At 63.8% G+C, this 20620-nt stretch overlaps 4 protein-coding genes across 5 annotated transcripts; all 4 read left to right on the plus strand.

The window, feature by feature from the left end:
- The first annotated feature begins 700 nt into the window (after positions 1-700).
- DPM2 (dolichyl-phosphate mannosyltransferase subunit 2, regulatory) lies at positions 701-3105 on the plus strand. The gene is made up of 4 exons (XM_080355686.1): positions 701-717; positions 1153-1242; positions 2306-2408; positions 2691-3105. The coding sequence occupies exons 1-4, from the start codon at positions 715-717 to the stop codon at positions 2747-2749; spliced, it is 255 nt and encodes an 84-aa protein (XP_080211812.1). The 5' UTR covers positions 701-714; the 3' UTR covers positions 2750-3105.
- A 2296-nt stretch (positions 3106-5401) lies between these two features.
- ST6GALNAC4 (ST6 N-acetylgalactosaminide alpha-2,6-sialyltransferase 4) lies at positions 5402-6693 on the plus strand (the record flags this gene model as incomplete). The annotated part of the gene is made up of 4 exons (XM_080356003.1): positions 5402-5650; positions 5770-6182; positions 6314-6421; positions 6504-6693. The coding sequence occupies exons 1-4, from the start codon at positions 5438-5440 to the stop codon at positions 6691-6693; spliced, it is 924 nt and encodes a 307-aa protein (XP_080212129.1). The 5' UTR covers positions 5402-5437.
- A 2364-nt stretch (positions 6694-9057) lies between these two features.
- ST6GALNAC6 (ST6 N-acetylgalactosaminide alpha-2,6-sialyltransferase 6) lies at positions 9058-11691 on the plus strand. Its single transcript, XM_080356016.1, has 6 exons — positions 9058-9120; positions 10024-10088; positions 10234-10413; positions 10611-11008; positions 11197-11304; positions 11385-11691. The coding sequence occupies exons 2-6, from the start codon at positions 10074-10076 to the stop codon at positions 11572-11574; spliced, it is 891 nt and encodes a 296-aa protein (XP_080212142.1). The 5' UTR covers positions 9058-9120; positions 10024-10073; the 3' UTR covers positions 11575-11691.
- A 1794-nt stretch (positions 11692-13485) lies between these two features.
- On the plus strand, positions 13486-18319 carry AK1 (adenylate kinase 1; the record flags this gene model as incomplete). 2 transcript variants are annotated; one of them, XM_080356040.1, is made up of 7 exons in its annotated part: positions 13486-13531; positions 15188-15230; positions 16244-16279; positions 16727-16890; positions 17109-17225; positions 17677-17868; positions 18181-18319. In XM_080356040.1, 6 exons carry the CDS (start codon positions 15221-15223, stop codon positions 18244-18246), a joined length of 585 nt encoding a protein of 194 aa, XP_080212166.1. In that variant the 3' UTR covers positions 18247-18319. The 2 variants fall into 2 exon arrangements, with proteins under 2 accessions (XP_080212166.1, XP_080212165.1); XM_080356039.1 differs by lacking the exon at positions 13486-13531 and adding an exon at positions 14967-14993.
- Between the last annotated feature and the right edge of the window lie 2301 nt (positions 18320-20620).

A 20620-nucleotide genomic window follows, 5' to 3' on the forward strand; every position in this document is an offset into this window, starting at 1 on the left:
GAGCAGGATTTGGCTTTGCCTTGCAGGGTTTCCTTGGCGGCTGGGAGGGGAGATCGCTGCCAGCAGGTCCCCGGGGAGGAGAAGGGCTGGAGCGGGCAGCACGGCCCCGGTCAGCATGGGGGTGAACTGGTGCCAGTCGCTGGCGGTGCCCCATGTCCCCAGTGTCCCAGCTGCCTGGAGAGGCACCGCCGCCCCGCGGGGCTCTGGGGACACCTCGGGCAGCCCCGGCTCTTCCACCGTGGTCAGAAATCCCACCACTGGCGCCCGGGCCGTCGCTGCCGAGGGCGGCAGGGGCTGGAGGGGCCCTGGGAGCAGCCTCAGCCACGGGCGCTGCACCTTCGGGGCCGCGCGGTGCTCCCCGTCCTCAGCTGCCGCCGCCTCAGGCAGTGCCGCTGCCTCATGTCCCTCGGCCGTTCGGTGTCGCGTTCCCCGTCCCCCCGCCGCAGCGCATGTGGAGGCAGTGGCTGCGCGCAGCTCTCGGGCGGGGGAGCTGGGGCAGGGCCGGGCGGTCCCACGATGGGGGGCTGAGGGGCCCGTCCCGCCGGGACTACATCTCCCGTCATGCTCCGCGGGAGCCGCGCCCGCGCTTCCCGCAGTGCCGCGGGCCCAAGGCCGCCTCCAATGATTGGTCGCAGAGGGCAGAGGGGAGGGTGGGGCTGGCGTGGCGCTCGCGGATTGGTGGCCGCTCCCGGAACGGCGAGGCTGCCGGTCGCCATGGTGAGTGCGGCCGGGAGCGCCCCCGCCCCGCAGGGACCCGGGATCCTGCTGCTCGGCCCGTTAACGTGGGGGCCCGGGGGTTCTGGGCTCAGTCGCGGCCAGGAGCCAGCGCGGAGCCTCCAGGCCGGGTCTCCGTCGCCTCCTGGGGCCTTCCCGGGGCAGCGGCGGAGTCGGTACGCGGGAGCACCGGGCCGGGCTGTGGGGAGCGGGCTGGCGCGGCCGGGCGGCGGCCCCGGGAGCGCTCTCAGCAGCCGGGCCCGGCCGTTCCCCCCGCGGCGGCTGCTCCTGAGGCCGCGGGTCTCCCGTGCCCTCCGTGCGCGGAGCCGCAGCGGCGCGTTCACTAACCCGGGGCTGAATGAGCAGCGGTGCCCGGTGACGGCTCCGTGCGTGGGGCGCAGCGTGCGGGTCCCGCCCTGACTGCCTCTCCCTTTGCAGGCCACAGCAACGGACCGGCTGGTTGGATTCTGCTTGGTCGCCTTCAGCCTCCTCCTCTTTGTGTACTACACCTTCTGGATCGTCATCCTGGTATGGGGCTCGGAGCAGTATAATCCGGGTCACTTCACACCCGCTGTTAGCCTGGGCTCTGTGTCCTGTGTCTCTGATGTGTCCATGTGCTTGAAGGACCCGGCCTTGCCAGCTTTCTTGTTAAAAATATCAGGGCAGAGGTTCCTCTCTTTGCTGACGCTGCCCTTGCTGGGTGAGATCAAGCAGCGATTGTGCTGCCTGCCCTGCAGCTCTCGCACAGGCTGACCCGGGTGGTCTAAGACCTGAATCTTGCTCGAGCCATCAGCGAGAGCTGAAGCCGGGTCGCTCTGGAGGTGTTGACATTGGTGTTCATGTTCACAGTCCTCCCAATTCCTGGTTCTGGCAGGAGATCACAGAGGGAAATGTAAAAAGAGACGATTCTTACCAAATGTGGAGTCTCGTAGGGAGGACAAGGGCTTAGGGAATGCAGAGCTCTGGAAAAGTGATTGTGAGCCTGGGAGTTGCCCAATTCTAGGGACACATCAGCTGAGGTCATTAGAGGATTTCTTCCTGGAAAGAAACATCTCCTCATGAGCTTTCCAGGTATGAGAGGTCTTGTCAGGCCCTGGGCCGATGTCTGAACTGGCAGCTTCCCCTCTGACCTCTGAGAGCTTTGAATTTCACTCTTGCCTCTACTTTGCTGCCCGACACATGTTTATGTCTGGAGCGTGTAGGTGCACTCACTGCTGTGCAGGGACCCTTACACTGCTCTCTAGCGTCCAGAATCTGGTGCAGGATCGCCTGGCAGGATCGCGGTGAAGCTGAGCCACATCAGCCAGTCCCTCTGCAGGGCAGAGAGTCCAGGGGTTTGCTGGGTTCAACACCAAGCAGGCGAGCAGCTGTGACCCCCTGAGACCCCAGGGCTGCAGGACCCCTGTGCCAGCCTCACATTGTCTGCTGAACGCTGAAACCTTCTTTCCCCCACCGTGTCACATCCCTGCAGCTGTGGGCTGAGCCACGTGCGGGTTATTTCCATCCCGCTTTCGAAACCACGAGGCTGCAGGTGTCAGGGACTTGCCCTGGGATTGTCCCACCTGCTGACTCCTCTCTCTGTCCCCCACAGCCCTTCATTGACAGCGACTACGGGATCCACCGGTACTTCTTGCCTCGGGAGTTTGCGGTTATCATCCCCGTGGTGGCCGGGCTGGTGCTGCTGCTGTTTATAGGTGAGCGTTATTTCTGTTGTTCTAATTAGAAGCTTCTAAATTAGGAAGAGAGTTGCTGGGGGGTTAGTGAACATGCGAACTTGTGACACATTCTGTGGCTCTTGCCACAGCTCAGCCTGTCACAGGCTCTCGGGGCGTGTGTTTTTGTAACTCTGGCTGTTATCAAACGGCGGAACTATTTCTCATTCGCTCTGCTGAGGTTCTTTTTATCACTACATTGTGTTTTAAAAGCGCCTGTAATTGGAAGTTCTCTGGCTGAACCTGTTCTCTCTCTCGTGGCAGGCATTTTTATAATGGTCGTGATGTGGAAGAGCAGGAAGCCTGCCCAGAAATCGGACTGAAGGCCCGGCTGAGGGAGATGAGGGGAAGATGCCCGTGCTGCAGTGTCACAGCCAGGAAAGGGTTTGCCGGCAGCACCCACAGCCCCTGCAGAGCACCCGGCACCGAGGGGGCTGCATGCTCCCACCTCCCTTCCCACAGAGACAAAACCACTCGTAGTTTACAACTTATGGACCAAAGGGACACAAAACTGACCTCCAGGGCTCATCAAGAGAGGGACCAGAGCCCTGGCTGCCAGGGACCTGCTGCGCTTTGGCTTATGCTGGCGGGAGGGGCTGGGGGGTCCAGCAGCTGTAACTGCCGGAGCGCGAGTCGAGCTCTGGCCCCTGCTCACTGCCCGGCCTCTGGGTGATCTTTGCCGTCTGCTCTTGCTGTGTCCAGTAGTTTGTTCCTTCTGGGGTTTTTTAAACGTTTACATATGGTTTGGGGGTGGGGCTTAATTGGATTTATGAAGGAGAGGAAATAAATGTAACTGAGTTTGGAAAAGCCAGACTTGTGTTCTCCATCTCCTGCTGGAGGGGCCAGTCACGGTGCTGGGGGGTTTTACCTTCCTGAGGAGGGACCCTGGTGAGGCTGGGCATGCAGAGAATGCGGGGACAGTGCCACTGCTGCCCTCTGCGGCCCCTCCTGCCGCCATCCAGAGATGCCCTGAGTCGCAAGGAAGCATTTGGCTCCACCGCTGGCAGGTGCTGTTCCTGTCACCACTGTCAGGCGCTGCTGCGCCAGAGAGAACCTGGCCAGGCTGGGCACACCTGGCCTCACGCTGGCCCTGCCAGGGGTAACTCCAGCAAAAGGGGGGCAGTTTTGGGGTGCCCTGATCTTTCTCGCACGTGCTGTTAACTGTCCCCCCCAGACGGCAGCTTGTCTCATCAGCTCCCGTCCTGCCAGGGGATGATGCTGGTGGCCCGGGGCCACCGCAGCTGCTGCGGCTCTTGGCTGGGGTGTAACCCATGGCGTGGCTGCGGTTGGAGGATGGTCCGGAGGCTCAGTTGGGGCTGGAGGTTTGTTTCTGGCTCCTGGGGAGGCTGCTTGGCCGTGCCAGCCTGCGCACCCACCCCGCTTGCCTGTCCCTGAGGCCGAGTCCTCAACCCTCACGTTTTACCTTGCCTGTGTCTTGCCGTTGTCCTTTCTCCTGGTGAGGAATCCCTTGCTCCCCAGCCCCTCGCACGCTGTACGTGGCTCAGCTGGCTCTGTGATGCTGGGTTTGAGCTGGGGCAGGGGGAGGTAAAAGGGGAGAAAATTCAGTCACGTCTCTGGGCATCTGCAGGTGTGTCCCCAGGTGCTGCTGCCCGAGGGCTCCAGCAGCAGCCATCACCTCCTCTTTCTTCTCAGTCCAAGCCTGCAGAGGCCAGAGTTGGGACCAGTTTCAGTGTTACTTCTCACATTTCTTCGTCAACAGTGGGAGAAAACAAAGCCCAGTCCTGCTCCCTGGGCAGGCGGGCAGGCGCCAGCTCGCTCTGGGGACATGTCTCGGGGGCACTTGGTGGCCCAGCCCCACTGTGGGGGCTGTAGGTGACAGTAGTCCCCCCAGGGCCATCGCATGGGAACTGGGGTGCTGAGGCCTTGCTCCCAAGCTGTTTGGGACCATTTGGGTTCCCAGGCTGTTATCACCAGTCCTGAGCTCACTGGTGTCTGGTGTGGGTGGGAGCTGGCGGTGCACGGAGCTGAGGAAGGGGCTTTGGGACAGGGGGGTGGCCGCGGGGACCCCTGGGCTGGAGGGAAGCTTGAGAGGGCAGAGCAGGAGCCTGGAGAGAAAGGGGTGTTGGGGTCGATCCCGGCGCACACGGGGTGGGTTCTGGGGTCGGTACCGGCTCCTGGACATAGGGGATGGGTGGTGGGGTCGGTACCGGAGGCACGTGAAGTAGGTGCTGCGGTCGGTACCGGGATGGTCGGTCTCAGGATGCAGGGGATGGTGCCGGGGCCAGTCCTGGAGCACGGAGGCCGGTGCTGTGTACCGGTCCCGGAGCCGCGGGCGGCGCTGGGCGGCGGGCGCGTCCCCGGAGGAGCCGGAACTCGGTGCTGGGAACGGGCGGGGGCGGTGCCGGTCCTGCAGCGCCCGCTCCGCCCCGCCAGCCCCAGCCCGGTGCCGCCCGGCCGGGATGCGGGGCCCGGCGGCCGTCCTGGGGGCTGCCGGCGCGGTGAGTGGGACCGGTACCGGGCACCGGGGGCTGCACCGCGGCGGGATGGGGGACGCGGGCGGGTCCGGGGCGTGGGGGAGTCCTGGTCGCCGGGGGGTCCCGGCACAAGGGGTGTGTCCTGGGCACGGCGGGGGACCTTGGGCATTGGGGTACTGGGGACAGGGGGGTCCCCTATGCCCCATCCACCGGTGCCGCCGCTGAGTCCCCTCTGCGTGCAGGGTGCGAGACCCCCGCCTCCGGGTGACCCCCGGACCCCGCCAGCCCCCCGAGGATGAAGACGCTGGTGAGTACCCGGTGGGCACGGGGTGCAAAGGGCCAGGGAGACCCCACCAGCACCGGGGGTCCACTCATCCCCAAAATGATGCAGTGGGAGGGCACAGCCTGGCAGCTGCCGGTCCCCACAGGCAGCATGGAGCCCCGGCCCCACCGGCATGGCCATATGGGGACTGCACCTCCTCGCTGGACCCCGGCCAATGCACCTGCCCCCGAGCACCCTTCTCCTCATGCCACGTGGCACTGCGCGACCACTGGCACCTGATGTGAGACTGGTGCATGTGGCCAGACTCCGGAAAATCCTCCCCACTCTACTTCCAGGTCCGGCTGTTCCTGATGCTGGTGTGCGTGGCAGCGGTCGCTGTGCTGTACGTCCTGCTGTGCTCCCACGCCTGCCTGCAGCCCTGCTGCTGGGTCCCGGGGGAGCGGGGCAGCCCCGCGGCACCCACCCACCTCAGGTTTCAGGGGTACAGCCGTGTCCCTGATGGGAAGGTGCGTGGAGACGGGGCAGCCTGATCCTCCTGTGCTTCAGTTTCCCCTTTTCTAGGGAAGGGTGGGCTGGGCTGCTGTGTATGCAGCTGCTGTGGAGCTGACAGTGCATCTCCCCACAGCCGCTGGAGCGAGCGCTGTGCCGCCGCTGCGCCGTGGTCTCCAGCTCGGGGCAGATGTTGGGTTCACACCTGGGACAGGACATCGATGGGCAGGAGTGCGTTCTACGCATGAACCATGCCCCCACCGCCGGCTACGAGGAGGACGTGGGGGCGCGGACCACCATCCGGGTGGTGTCACACACCAGCGTCCCGCTGCTGCTGAGGAACCAGCCCTACTTCTTCCAGCAGTCCCGGGAGACCCTCTACATCATCTGGGGACCCGCAAAGAAGATGAACCGGGAGAAGGTGGGCTCGACGTACAAGGTGCTGCTGAAGGTGATGGATACCTACCCCCACCTGCAGATCTACACCCTGACCGAGGAGAAGATGGCGTATTGCGATGATGTCTTCCAGAACGAGACAGGGAAGAACAGGTACCACCAGCTCCCAAGGAGCCCCGGTTGGGTCCCTCTGTCACAGAACCTGTCCCCCCTCAGGCATCCATAGCGCATCTGGGATGGCAGCACTGTGCCACCTGCTCCAGCGCGGCCGCGGTGCTTTGCAGGATCAAGTCTGGCTCCTTCCTGAGCACAGGCTGGTTCACCATGATGCTGGCCATGGAGCTCTGCGAGCAGATCTGTGTCTTCGGCATGGTCAGCGACAGCTACTGCAGGTGTGACAGGGGTGGCGGGGCCAGACACCTGGTGATCCGGTGTCCCCCCGAGTCCCACACCGACCCCATCCCCTCCCACCAGGGAGAAGAACCACTCGAGCGTGCCCTACCACTACTTTGAGAAGGGCCGGCTGGATGAGTGCAAGATGTACCTGGTACACGAGCGAGCCCGCCGCGGCGGGCACCGCTTCATCACCGAGAAAGCCATCTTCTCCCGCTGGGCCAAGAAGAGGAACATCATTTTCATGCACCCATCCTGGGCGGGCAGGTAGGGCGGCAGCCGCGGGGCAAGGCAGCAGCTCTCGTCCTGCAACCACACGTCCCAGCTCTACCAGTGCCACGGTTCGAAGCCTTTTGCTGAGCCCTGGAGCGGGAAGCCTCCACCTGTGCAGCGGCAGAGCTGTTTCCCCCAGCTGGTGGGTGGGCTGGGACCCCCCATGTTGGTGTGCGGGGGGCATGAGCTGGACCCATGGAGTTCCATTGGCTCCGAATGTCTGCCAGGATGGACCCAGGGCGACTACGGTTTGCCACCCGCTCTGCTGGGATGAATATTTAATGCAGGATTAAACATTCACACTGCTGGGCTCCCACACAAGGGGTGGGAGAGCTCAGCTCTTCCAGGGCCACAAGCTGGTACCTCTCCCAGGGATGAAGCTTCCCCACAGTCCTTGGCTCATTTGCACCCTGAGACCCAGCACGGGGTGTGGGGCGCAGGGGTCCAGGCTCCCCCGTGCTGCTGCCTTCTGCTGCTCTGTGCCCGGGCAGGTCCCTGCTGTCCCCTGCGTCCCCCGAGCTGGGAAGTGCAGGGGCCACATGCACCCCGGGAGCTCCAAGTTGCCTTGTCACAAGTGCCCTTGGATTCAGACCAAAGCAAATGTGGCCATTAAAAGCATTTTTAACTTGGTGGTGCCTCATGCTGTGCCCCTTGCGACTGCAGGACACGGGATGGAGGGGTGGCAGCTGGTCACAGGGCTGTGGTGTCCTGCTCTCCTGCCAGGCTATAAATAAGAGGGAGAGGTGGCAAGGGAGTAGAGCTGAGTCGGAGCATGGGGGAGGGTGCTGAGAGCCCATGACTGAGATTGTTTGGGAACCAGCAGCTGTGTCTTGGCAGAATGGGCACTGGTCTGGTGTGGATTTCGTGCTGGGTCTGGGGCAATCCTCAGCCCCACAGAGTTGAGCAGTGCTGGGCTGTGGGCAGGATGGCTGTCAGCTCCCACGTCCCCCAGGACACAGGACACACCATGGGCATGTGTGCGCCCCCCAGTCTGGCTGCATGGAGCTGCCACAGTGGTTCTTAGAACCCGTAACAAATGCCACGTGTGGGTGGGCCTGGGGGTGTCAGGGGACCATGGAGGGGCAAAGGGAGACACGTTCACTCCTGTTTCAGCTGAGGCCAAGTGCTGGGGTCAAGCGAGGAGTGAGTCACTTGGGACCTGGGGATGCTGTGAAGAGAAGAGCCCATGGAGCCCTTTGTTGGGTGCTCCAGCTGCCACAACCCCACGCAGGGACAGGCGTCACTAGCACAGCAAAGACAAAATCGCACCAGATAGGTGTCGGTGGATGCAGGTGCCGGTCAGCGGTGGAATCCCCTCCTCGCCCCACGAAATCCCCCGGAGAGGGGCCCCGGGCTGTGCAGCCAGCGCGGGGGAGGCTGCGGCATCCCAACAATGTGACCCTGCGCGGGCAGCGGCTCAGGCTCCGCGTGCTGCTCCTGGCACTCACAGGCAGAGCTGCCGCCCCCAGCTCCTCCCGCTGCCCTCACCGGTTCCCCCGAGGGGGCTCACGGGCCAGGCTGACGGGGCGGGGGCACCTCGGCTGGTTCCGCCGTGGCCCAGCCCGGGCGGGCGGCACTAGGACCCCGCGGCTCTTCCCGGCCCGGGCGGGCGGCACTAGGACCCCGCGGCGCTTCCCGGCTCCGGGCGGGCGGCACTAGGACCCCGCGGCGCTTCCCGGCCGCGGGCGGTGCGCGGCGGTGGCTCCGGCCCCGGTCCGGGCGGCGGCACCGGCAGCAGCGTCGCGGTGCATCGCGGAGCGGTCAGTGGACCAGGCGCGTCTCCTCCGGGCCCGTTTAGCCGGTGCGGGGTGGGGGGAATGGCCCGGCCGGAGGAGCCGCCCCGCCGCTCCGGTGCACGGTGGATGGCGGAGGGCGGGGGGCGTGGGGAAGGTGGGAACTCCTCCCTGGCTGGACGGAGGCGGCCTCCGGCCTGCCCGGTTCCTGCAAAGCGGGGCTGCCGGGGGGGAAGGTGGTGTTTCCGAGGGGTGCTGGGGCGGAGGGATTGCACCCGGGAGCGGGGGGGGTTGCACCCGGGAGCTGGGGGGGTTGCACCCGGGAGCGGGGGGGTTGCACGCCGGGGCGGGGGAGGATTTGCCCGTAGGAGCGGAGGAAGGTTTGCATCCCGGGGGGCCGGGGGAAGGTTTTCACTTCCCAGGGTACAGGAGGGTTTGCATCCGGGGCTGGAGGGGGGAACCCCGGCACGTGGGGGTGCAGCGAGATTTGCACGCCGGGGGTGCGGGGAGCGGGTCTGGATCAGCCCTTCCCCGACAGAGCAGCGATGTGACCCCCGGGGCGCCGCCATGGCCGTGCTCGCCGGAGGGGCTCGGCACCCCCCTGCAGTCCGTGGTGCACACGGGGCGGAGGAGGAGATGACGGACCCCCCCGCGCCGCTCGCCGCCCGCTGCAGATGAGAGCCCCTGCCCAGGTAAGGCCCGCGGGGTCCCCGCTGCGGAGTCACCCGTGGCCGGAGCGAGGGTCCTCCTCTCCTCAGGCTGTGCACAGCGAGACCCCATTGTCCCCACGCACCTGGGTGGGCTGGCACCTTCCTGGGCATCCACACCAGCGCTGACAGCCCTTCAGGGTCCCCCCAAGTGTCAACCCAGGCTGCTGCGTAATTTTCCATCCCTGCTTCTCTCAGGGCAATGAGTAAAGAGGCTTCCATCTTTATATTTTTTTCATTTCCAATTGCTCTGAGTACTTCAGGAGCAGCTGTGACTCACTAACGAGGACTTTAAAAAATGAAGTTGAGTGAGTTCTATTTCTGGGAGGCTGGGCAAGTGGAGGTTAGAGCAGGTGCCGCTGGGGCGGCCACCCGGGATGCACCTGGGGCCGGAGGGGTCCCTGCTGGCTCCAGCCAGATTTGAGTCCATGCATGAGCAGAGTCGTACAGGTCTCAGTTCCTCTCTCTCCAGTCCAAGCCGGTTGTTTTAATGGGATTTCATGGCACGAGCGGCCCGTTCACCCTCCCTAACCCTGCAGGTTTGAGCAGCTTCAGCCCTGCTGGTTGGGGATAATCCTGCCTGGGAACGCAGCCCGCTGTGGGGTTTCCCTCGCATGAAGTGCAGCTGGGTTCGGCTGCTCGATGCCGCAGAGCTCACCCAGCCTTTGCCTGTGGCGTTTCCCTTCCCCACACCAGTGCTGGGGTTTGTCCTCCACTTCAGTGGGGAACCTGAGGGTGCAGCTGGGTGCCTGGCCCTCAGGGCTCTGCTCTAGCACAGCTGGGCTGTCTGGTGGCTTATCCGGAATCCCTGTCCTGGAGCAGTGGGGAGATGAGACACTGAGCATGGTGGTGAGAGGATGGTGCTGGGGGTGACCATGTGCCTTGCAGGTGCTTGCAGGACACCGGCAATCGCTACACGCTGAGGCTGGCACAGAGACATGAGCGGCAGCACGGTGAGTGCCGGGGCATCACCGCAGGGACAGCAGGCAGCTCCCTGGGGACACCGGGCTTCCTGCTGGAGATGCCACCGGGAGCGGGGCGGGATGCTGACACCCGCGCGGTGGGGGCAGCGGCTGACGCTCTCCCCCGCCCCCGCAGAGCCAGCGCGCCGCCGCCCTGGGGGTCCTGTTTGCCCTGATCATGTTGCTGATCATCTACAGCTCCGGCAGCGGGAGCGAGGTGTTCCCCTACAGCCGCCTGCGGGGCAGAGCCCGCCGGCCCCCCGACCTCAGGAAGTGGGGGGTGAAAAGCGGGTACCTGCCCGCCTGCGGTAACAAGGTATGAGCTTGGGCAGCGAGGTCTGGCTTCAGTGGCGGGTGCAGGATTCAGTTCTCCACTGACATCCAGCCAAATTGTCCCCACCAGTGGGACTCTGGCTCTGCGTGGAACGGCAGTGCCTTGTCCCCCATCCCAGTTCCATCCCTCCCTGCTGGTGGCGCCAGAAGTCACCTGCTCATGGCACTTGTGGTCCCCAGACCCTGACTGCCCACTGCCACCAGTGCGTCATCGTCACCAGCTCCAGCCACCTCCTGGGCACCCGCCTGGGCACGGCCATTGACGGGGCCGAGTGCACCATCCGCATGAATGATGCTCCCACCACCGGCTACGAGGTTGACGTGGGCAACAAGACCACTTTCCGCGTGGTGGCCCACTCCAGCCTCTACCGCGTCCTCAAGCGGCCCCAGGAGTTCGTGAACAAGACCCCAGAGACCATATTCATCTTCTGGGGGCCGCCTGCCAAGATGCAGAAGAGCCTCCTGAAAATCATCCAACGCGTCAGCGCCTCCTTCCCCAACATGACAGCCTATATCGTCTCCCCTGGCCGCATGAAGCAGTTTGATGACCTGTTTCGGGGGGAGACAGGGAAGGACAGGTACCTCAGAGCCACCTCCTGCACCGTGTCCCCGCTTTTCTGAATCCCAGGGGCAGAGCTGCTCTTGGGCTGCTCTGTGGGATGGGCTGCAGCACTAGGCTGGGGGTGTGCAGGGTGGGTTGGGGACACTGGGGGGTTCCATCACCCTTGTCACCTTGCCCCCTTACCCTCCCGTTTCTCCTCCCTAGGGAGAAGTCACGCTCATGGCTCAGCACCGGCTGGTTCACCATGGTGATTGCGGTGGAGCTGTGTGATGCTGTCCATGTCTATGGCATGGTGCCACCCAACTACTGCGGGTAAGGAGACCCCCAGGCCCCTACCCCAGCCCCCTGGCCCCACCGTGGGGCTCACCCCATGCTTCCCCCCCTGGCTGCAGCCACCGACCCCCACCCCGCCGCCTGCCCTATCACTACTACGAACCGAAGGGCCCTGATGAGTGCACAACGTACATCCACAACGAGCGGAGCCGCAAGGGCAACCACCATCGCTTCATCACCGAGAAGAGAGTCTTCGCCAGCTGGGCCAGTCTCTACAACATCACCTTCTCCCACCCCACCTGGCCCTAGGGGCTGCCCCCCCATGGAGCTGGGGTGGGTGGGGGGTCCCCTGCCTCCCCCTGGGAGCAGTGGGAGCCACGCATCGTGGTGCCACCCATGGGACCTCTGCCCATTGTGTAAGGTGGCTCTTCACACCTGGCATGTGTTGGGTTTTGAGCTGTTTTTTGGGGGTGCTGGGTGGTGTGCACAGGGTTTGGGGTCTGCCCCCATGGGTGGGAGGTGTGAGGGTGAGATCCTGCCTGCTCCTGGCCCAGCTGCATCGCAGCCCATCACCCTGCAGGCACATGGGAGGTGCTGCAGCCCCTCGGCTGGGTTTGGGGTTGCATCACTTTTGGGGCTACTGCAGAGACTGTTTCCCCCAATCCCCTGGGTGTGGGGACCCCTTCTTGGGGTTCACCCCCCCTCTGCTATCCCCAGCACCCCAATCCCTTGGGCATCCTTCCCTCAGCAGAACCCCGCAGTTTTCGGTGGGACCCTGCAGAGGTGACACTGCCACTGTCAGTGCCCCAGCACCCCAGAAACACCCGGCCCCTCCCAGCAGCACTGTGTCCTGCACCCACACTGCCAAAACATTTTCTAACGGAGCAATGGGATTTTTGGGGGCTTTTTGTCGCTTTTGGTTTTTTATTTTCCTCCTCGCTTCTGGTCTCGGGGTTTGTATTGGGGTTTATTGGCCAAAGGAGCAAGTGGGGGCTGCTCGTTAGCAGTAACGAAGGGGCTGGCAGCAGCCTGTGGCTGGATCCTCATAATTTATTAACTGCTTATAAATTATTTAGAAGTGGGTGCATAGTGGGGGGGCTGGCAGTGTCCCTCGGTACCCTGTCATTGTGGGGAGGGGGGGCAGAATTTTGTTATTAATTGCTCAGCAGTGGAGAAGTGGATTTGGGCAAAACAACTAAATACAGTGTGTTTGGGTGTTGAGCCCCAGCAGGGGTTACTTGAGGGTGGCTCTGTGCCTCAGTTTCCCTCTAGCTGTGGCCCATCCCCATTGCAGCTGGGGCATTGGGGGACTTGATGCCAGGGGAGGCCATGGGGGTTTTGTAATGGTTTGTACAGGAATAAATATTGCTGCAATCTGTTGCCTTGGACCCTGGCTCCGGGCTGGGTTTTTGGGGCTGGGCAGTGGGTGCTGGCGGTGCCATCGCAGTGGGTCTCGGAGCCCCTTGGGACCCCCGGCCATGCTGGCCCTGGGCACTCAGGAGGATGCAGGAAGGGGACTGGGGTGTTCGGGTGGGACCTGTCCCCAGCAGCAGGCTGTCCCCAGCAGCAGGCTGTCCCCAGCAGCACGCTGTCCCCAGCTGTGATCCAGCCCACAGTGCCTTCCCTGGAGCAGGGGCCAGCTGAGACATCCCCAAATCACATCACCCCCAGCGAGCTGCCCTGGGGTTGTGGGGCCTTGGGATGGGGTCTGCAGCTGTGGAGGAGGAGGAGGAGGAAAGGCAGCTAAGGCCACTGCACCCTGGGGGCTTTATCCCACACACTGGAGTTTGCGGGGTGGGGGTGCTGGAGTGGATGGGGACGGGAATGAAGATAGCTGTCCCCCTCTGAGGGACTGGGATGGAGGTGCAAGGAGACTACGTGACGCTCACAGACCCCCAAACCCAGCAGGATGGAGACCCCCTTGCAGCACCCCGTGGAGATGGGGAAACTGAGGCACGGGGGGGCAGTGGGGACCAGTGCAGCCCCCAGCCCGGGAGGGTCCGCACTCCTCGGCCGTGCGGGGCGTGAACTGCATCCCGCGCCGGGACCCCGGCACAGGCACGACTGATGCTACGGGGGGCGGTCGCTGCCCGTCCGCTGCCCGTCCGCTGCCCGTCCCCTGCCCGTCCCCTGCCCGTCCCCTGCCCGCTGGGCGGCAGCGGCCCGCTCCCGACATGCACCGCGGCGCCAGCGATCTATATATAGCGATAAAACGCCGGGCAGGACAGCAGGCAGCTGCCCGCGCTGCCCGGCCCCGCTCCCCGAGGTCAGTGTCCCCCCGCCCGGCCCCGCTCCGGGGGTCCCGCTGCCGCAGCCCCGCCGGGGCCCGCTCTTGTGTTGGGGGGGGTCACTGCGGCACCGGCGTTTGCGGGGGGGCTGTGCCCTGTGCTGCTGCATGGCCGGTAGCACCGGCTGGGAACGGGGGGGGGCATTGCAGGGGGTGCTGGAGCCATTGCATGGGTGCTGGGGGGCATGCTGGGGGCATTGCATGGGATGCTGGGGGCATTGTTGCTGGGGGGGTTGCATGGGTGCTGGAAGCATTGCAGGGCATGCTGGGGGGCTTGCATGGGGTGCTAGAGCTATTGCATGGGGTGCTAGAGCTATTGCATGGGTGCTGGGGGGCATGCTGGGGGCATTGCATGGGATGCTGGGGGCATTGGTGCTGGGGGGCTTGCATGGGTGCTGGAACAATTGCAGGGTATACTGGGAGGCTTGCGTGGGATGTTGAGGGGCTTGCAGGGGTGCTGCAGCCATTGTGGGGGTGCTTGGGGGATTGCAGGGGTGCTGGAGCAGCCCAAGTCTAGGCCTGGGGTCCCAGGGGGGCAGCTGAATGCCAGGGGGATGGGGTGGAGGATGGGGATGTGCAAGGGGTACATTGGAGCTGGGGTGAGATTGGTGGGAGCACCCTGGGGTGCATCTCGTGAAAGCCTTTGGGGAGTCCCCAGCCACACTGCATCCCCAACCCAGCCCCCTCCCCAGCCCCATCCCACTGTGCTCCCCAGTCAGCACACACTTCCCATCTCCTTGGGACCGGGAACCTCCACATCACCCTCACCCTGCACCCATCAGCCCAGCACTGTGCTGGATCAGGCCCCAAACCCACACCAAGGGCCAGGGGTGCTCCCACCCCCCCGTGGCCCTGCCAAGGTCAGTGCAGCCATCCTGGGGCTCAGTACCCCCCACATTTGTGGACCCTAGGGGTTCTGCATCCTCCCAGCCCCCCCAATCCCTGTAGGGACCATCCCATAGCTTCGGCCCTGTGGGACGTGACCCGGTGCCGGTTTCAGCCGTACTTCACCTCTGCCCTTTCCCAGCTGTAACTCAACCTCATCAGCGGCTGCCGGCTCATTTGGCCCCATCCCAGCACCCCGTCCAGCCGGTTTGGGGTGACACACCGCAAACAGGTTGGGTGCCACAGGGCTGGGTGTGGGCAGGTGGAGTGGCCAAACACCTGCTACGAGGTGATGGGGGTGCAATGGGGTGCTGCAAGACCCCCATAGGGCACCCCCTAAATAAACAGCCCAGAGGGAGCTGGGGGGATGCTGCCTGCATCACTCGGTGTTCTGGTGACACCGCTCAAGCCGAGCTGGTTTCCAGCTGCCAGGCAGCACCCTGGGCACAGGGATGTGGTCAGGGCAGGGGAGGAAGCCGGTAACGTCACCATGTGTCACCTGGCATGGGGAAGCCCTTACCGCAGCCGGATGGGGCGGGTGGCTGCTGGGAGCCAGGTAGGTGAAGGCCATGGGAGCAGAGGCACTGAGCTCCCCGTTTGAAGGCCAAGCTACTGTCAGGTCTTCGACCTCCGCCAACAGTGGGATAGACGACCTGACCCCCATCTTGGCCATGGAGCTGCACACTGGCCTTAGGGACCTGTGTGTCTCTGCAGTGCTGAGTTTTTCATCCTGCTCTTCTTCCCTTGCAGCCTGAAGTGCTCCTGTGCCTGGACCACGACAGCATGTCAACAGGTGAGTGCGCTGTCCCCCTCGCACTCATCCCTTTGTCCCGCTCGGTCCCTCTTGCATCCATTCTCTTGGTCCCCCCTGCATCATCTCCCCTAAATCCCCCTCTCCTCCTTATATCCAGCCCCCTGCATCTGTCCCCCACTGCATCTGTCCCACTTCCATCCCGCTTGCATTCATCCCATTTGTCACTTGTATCCATCTTCTCTGTCCCCCTTCCATCCCTTCCCTCTATTGCCCTTCTGTTCCTTCCCCATGTCCTCCCCTTGCTTCCCTTCCCTCTGTGTGCCCTCTGTGTCCCTCCAGCCCACCAGCGTGTCCCATGTCCCCTTGGTTCCCGCCAGCACTTGGCTCTGTCCCCAGCCCTGAGGATCGCCAAGTGCCAGAGGAGTTGAAATTTCAGCCGGCTGTAATCAGGAGATGGGAGAGCGGCCCTGGAGCAGCTTGGCTTTATTTTTAGCTCAGCCTCCCCCCCAGGCATCACACCCCGACATCACCCCGCGCCATGGCCGGTGTCAAGGGACGCCGTGCCTGGGTGCTCAGCAGGGGACAGGGTGGTCAGTGCCACCTGCACGTCGGTGGCCAGGCCCAAGGACTGATGCTGGGGTTCAGGGACTGCTGGGGGTCATGCCAGGTGCACGAGGTGGCCATGCCAAGCCAGCCTGCTGAGGTGACAAACCAGCCACAGGGATGGACATGGCCAGCCCCACCTGCAGTGGAGCCACGGACGGTGACAGTTTCCAGGACACCACGCGGCAGTGGGGCTCCAGCCCCACGGCTGTGCTGCCATGGGGTGTTTGTGCTCGACCACATCCAGCCTGGCCATGACCCACTCAGGTGACGAGGACAAGAGGGACACGTGGCGGCTTCCCACTTTGTCTTTATTCCCCAGGGGCCTGGGGTGGGTCTCGTCCATCCCCAGGGACACCTGCCATGGATTGTGCGCCCCCTGGGAAGAGCTCAGTCCCCAGCATGCTTTCTGGCTTTTCACAAGTATTTATTTTCTTTCTCTCCCCCAGAAAAACTCAAGCACCACAAAATCATCTTCGTGGTGGGTAAGTTGGTGTCTGGTCCTGCTGCTGCTGGGGTCAAGGTCACAGTTCAGCCCCATCCCAGGGTTGGGGGTCTGTTGGGACTGGTAGGGCACCTGGGGTGACAGCATCTGGGGTGATGTGGCAGTAAACAGCTGGGAGGTGGTGTCCTGTGTGCCATCACGCAGTGGTGATGTCCTGGGTGCTGGTGGCATGGTGATGGCCAGGTGCCAATGGGACAGTGACAGCCAGGTGCCAGTTGCCAGCAGCCCATGCCACCCCCATGGACCTGGCATCCCCCAGCCCACCCCAGGAACAGCTTTCCCACCATATCTGGTGCTGCACTTGGGGACCCCCTCCCCATCTCACTAGGATCTGAGGTCTCCTGTGGGTCTGTGTTGCTGCTTCCATCTGCCTCTCCAGCTCCTTACCTGTGGGATGGGGCACACGTGACCCTCGTGTGACTTTCAGGTGGCCCCGGCTCGGGGAAAGGGACCCAGTGTGAGAAGATCGTGCAGAAATATGGCTACACCCACCTCTCCACGGGGGACCTGCTGCGGGCCGAGGTCAGCTCAGGCTCGGAGCGGGGCAAGAAGCTGCAGGCCATCATGGAGAAGGGCGAGCTGGTGCCTCTGGTGAGTCCACGTGGGCCACTGGCTGCTGCAGGTGGGGGCATGTGGGCAGGGGTGGCTGTGGGGACACCAGGTACCACGGTGATGGTTGGCATGTGGCCTGGGGACACCTCCATCCCTGCCACCCCGGGGGGAAGTTGTGGAGAGACTGGGGGCACTGGATGCTGGGGGAGGCCAAGTTGTCCCACGTCAGCCCTTACAGCTCTGTCCCCTCTTCCCAGGACACGGTGCTGGACATGCTGAGGGACGCCATGGTGGCCAAAGCAGACGTGTCCAAGGGCTTCCTCATCGATGGCTACCCCCGCGAGGTGAAGCAGGGGGAGGAGTTTGAGAAGAAGGTGAGTGCTGGTGCCATGCCGTGCCACCTGCCATCCGTGCCGAGGGTCTCAGTGGTGTCCCCAGCAGCCTGGCCTCCCTGTCCCAGCAAAGATCCCATCCCAACAGGGTCCCAGCAGCTCCCCCTGCCTTGGGGACAGTGCATGCCCTGGGTACGGTTTGGGAACATCTCTTCAGGGTGTCATCAGCCTGACAGAAGGTGACCACGGTGCTGGCGTGATGGTGATGACAGAGCGCCAGGGCTTGGCCGTGGTGTCCCTTTGTTCCTCCGTGTAGATCTGGGGGCCATAGGGACTGTTCTGGTGTCCCAGTTGCCCCCAGACTCATGCAGAGGGAGGCAGAGGATGGCACGGGGACATCTGTGACCTCCATGCTCACCACCACCACCTCCCCAAACCAAACCAGACCCGTGGTGGCTCAGTGCAGTGACAACCATGTCCCCCCTGCCCACAGATCGGCCCCCCCACGCTGCTGCTCTACGTGGACGCGGGGAAGGAGACGATGGTGAAACGGCTGCTGAAGCGAGGCGAGACCAGCGGGCGGGTGGACGACAACGAGGAGACCATCAAGAAGCGCTTGGAGACCTACTACAAGGCCACCGAGCCCGTCATCGCCTTCTACAAGAGCAGAGGCATTGTCCGCCAGGTAAGCAGGGACATGGGTGATGCCAGCATCCTCCAGCCCCATGGCCTGGGGTGCAGGTGGTGCCATGGGAGGGGAAATGATGGATGGGGATGATAAGGGAAGGGGGAAAAACTCAGTCCATGCTCATTTGGGGTGGACTTGATCCCTTGGAGCCTGCTGCACCCTCCAGTTCCTAACACAGAGACCCCCTCCAAAGATGGTTCTGCATCTCTTTGCCCTAAATTGGCCACGATCTCCCCACCCGTGGCCAAAATCCATCCCTGGAAGAGCTCCTCAGGTGACCCCCCCTCCAGCTAACCCCTCTGCACCCAGCTCAACGCCGAGGGCTCCGTGGAGGAGGTTTTCCAGCAGGTCTGCTCCCACCTCGACAAACTGTAGCCGACCCCCCCGGCCCCACTCCCCCTCGGCGCGCTCCGGCAGAGACAGCGGAAGCGGCTTTATCCTGTTTTCGTGGACGGAGCCATGCGGAGGAAATTTCAAGGACATTGTGTTTGGCTCTTTCCCGTCTCTCCCCAGTAAAGTTCACTTTAATGAGCCCAGACTTTATCTTTTTCTTCTGTCGCAGGAAATGAGTTTTTCTTTCCAGAGATTTTTTTTCCTCCCCCCTGCCTCCCCCCACAGCCCCTCTGGAGCTGATTAAGGGCAGGAAGTGGGTGTTTATCCCGCCGGGGCAGCGGGATGCTGCGCTCCGAGGAAAGGAGGGAGCATCCCGGCCGCTCGCCCCGGCGTCCCAGTCCTGGGTTGCGGGAGCCTGTGGCTGCATCATGCGCCCGGTCCTGCTCACCCTGATCCCGTCCCACTTGGTGGACCCCCTTGTGCTCTGGGTGTGTGTCCCTGAGCCGTATCCTGCTCATCCATCCCTTCCCAATGCTCTCCCGCAGGCTGACAGGGGCTGGGGGGGCTTGGATTCAGACGCCGGGCTGGGTTTGGGGATCTCCAGCACTTTCACACCTCCATGTTTCCTTGTTTCTTTTGTCCATCAGGGTTTCTTGGGGCGTGTGGTGGCTGCAGCGTGTTGTTTCAGGATGGCACAGTGCCCTAGAGTGGGGTGCCCCACTGCCATCAGTGCCACCCTATATGGGGACACCCAGCTGAGCCCGGCCACCAGGCTGGGTGTCCTTGTGGGTGAGGGACAGGGTGGGTGTCCTCATGGGGATGAGTTGCAGGGCCCCAGGAGACAGTCATTTGGGGGTGCTGGTGTTGGGGACAGGGATTTGGGGTCTCTCCAGCACCCACAGAGCTGCCCAGGCATGATGCCACAGCAGAGGGGCTGTGGTGGGGTTTACCCAGCTACACTGAGGGCGGGAGGCAGCAGAGCCACAATCCCCCGCAGGGCCCCCCACTACTCCATTTTGGGCTGCTGGGAGCTGGGCCCAGAGCCAGGGGGCTGGGGGAGGCCAGGGAGGCGGCGAGGCCGGGGGCAGCCGAGGCCACGGGGCCAGAGCGGAGGAAGGAAGCGAGTGGGAAAAAACAAAAATCCCCGAGAAGAAAATCCAAACTCATCAGGCTCCGACATCAGCCCGGTGCCCAGGGGTGAAGGAGCCACTGGCAGAGCCCGGGGCACTGCGGGGTGCAGCCAGGCGGGAAGGATGCGACCATCCGGCCAGGGCTGGGACACTGTCAGCACTGCTGAGCTGGGGACGGAGTACAGGAGGCACAGGCAGTTTGGGATGCTACAGCCTAAAGCCATGCAGTAGGGAGCAGGGTGACCCATCTCCCTTGTGCCTACAGCCCTCTTTGGGTGTGCTGTGAGCGTGCCTCAGTTTCCCCAGGTGCTGAGCAGGGTGTTGGTGCTGGGAGAGGGGACGCCACAGTACCCAGCAGGACTGGGCCCCCTGCCCTCTCCCTGCAGCGTGGCCCCTGGGTGCTTGATGATGGGGTTTTGGATGTTTTGGATTATTTTCCTCTGGCTGGAAAGCCTGAGGGCTCCCCATGAGCTGTGAGGTGGGGAAAGATGCTTGCTGGGGCTGAACCAAGAGCACAGGATGGCATGCATGGGCACCCTGCTGTCACAGCCACCCTCCCATCTGTCACCCTGTCTGTCACCACCATACCGGGGCCCAGCACCGAGAGCCTTTTGCTCATTGCACTGCAGTGTCACCGCGGGTCGAGGGCTGCAGAAGGGCCAGGGATGCCCCTACCTGGTCTTGGTCCTCATCCCTGTCCCCATCCCTGGGAGAGCACCCGTCCCCGCGGTCCCCAGGAGATGGCAGTGCTCTGTCATGGGAGATATCTGCTGCTCACCCCAAGGTCAGGGACATCTCCGGGGACATCCTGGCTGGTGGCGACAGGCCTCGTTGGCTTCCCTGGCCATCCTCCTGCCCATGAGGATGGAGACGACCCCGGGGGGGTTGCACCCACCCCCAGAACGAGGCTCCCAGCCCCACCATTAGCTGTGCGAGAGCTCTCGCCTCGGGCAGCAGCCGCTGGCACTTGCGGGAGGAATGAGACGGGGGTGCAGGGGTGGTCCCTGGGTGCCCCCAGCCACCCTATGGCTCCAACTTTGGTGGTGCTTCACTACGACCCCCTCACCCAGGCACCTCTGCCTTTGGGGACCTCCCACCCCCAAACCTGCCAGCCAGGGGGTGGTGTCCAGGCAGGGGTGTCCAGGCAGTCCCCAGCAGTGTCCTGGCCAAAGGTACAAGCTGGCAGCTGTGCTGTGGGACCCTCCGCCTGCCCCATGGCCCCAGGGTGGGCATCCAGGGTCATGGGGCTGCCATGGACCTGGGACATGGTGACTTGGCTGATGTGC

This window comes from Nesoenas mayeri (assembly GCF_963082525.1).
Source record: "Nesoenas mayeri genome assembly, chromosome: 18".
Classification (NCBI taxonomy): Eukaryota; Metazoa; Chordata; class Aves; order Columbiformes; family Columbidae; genus Nesoenas; species Nesoenas mayeri.

What these genes read in the sequence shown, in the direction of transcription:
- ST6GALNAC6 (XM_080356016.1), top strand. An exon ending in TGCCCGCCTGCGGTAACAAG is followed by an intron (nt 10,414 to 10,610) that starts GTATGAGCTTGG and finishes TGTGGTCCCCAG; the next exon opens with ACCCTGACTGCCCACTGCCA. An exon ending in GTGCCACCCAACTACTGCGG is followed by an intron (nt 11,305 to 11,384) that starts GTAAGGAGACCC and finishes CCCTGGCTGCAG; the next exon opens with CCACCGACCCCCACCCCGCC.
- DPM2 (XM_080355686.1), top strand. An exon ending in CCTTCTGGATCGTCATCCTG is followed by an intron (nt 1,243 to 2,305) that starts GTATGGGGCTCG and finishes TGTCCCCCACAG; the next exon opens with CCCTTCATTGACAGCGACTA. An exon ending in GGTGCTGCTGCTGTTTATAG is followed by an intron (nt 2,409 to 2,690) that starts GTGAGCGTTATT and finishes CTCTCGTGGCAG; the next exon opens with GCATTTTTATAATGGTCGTG.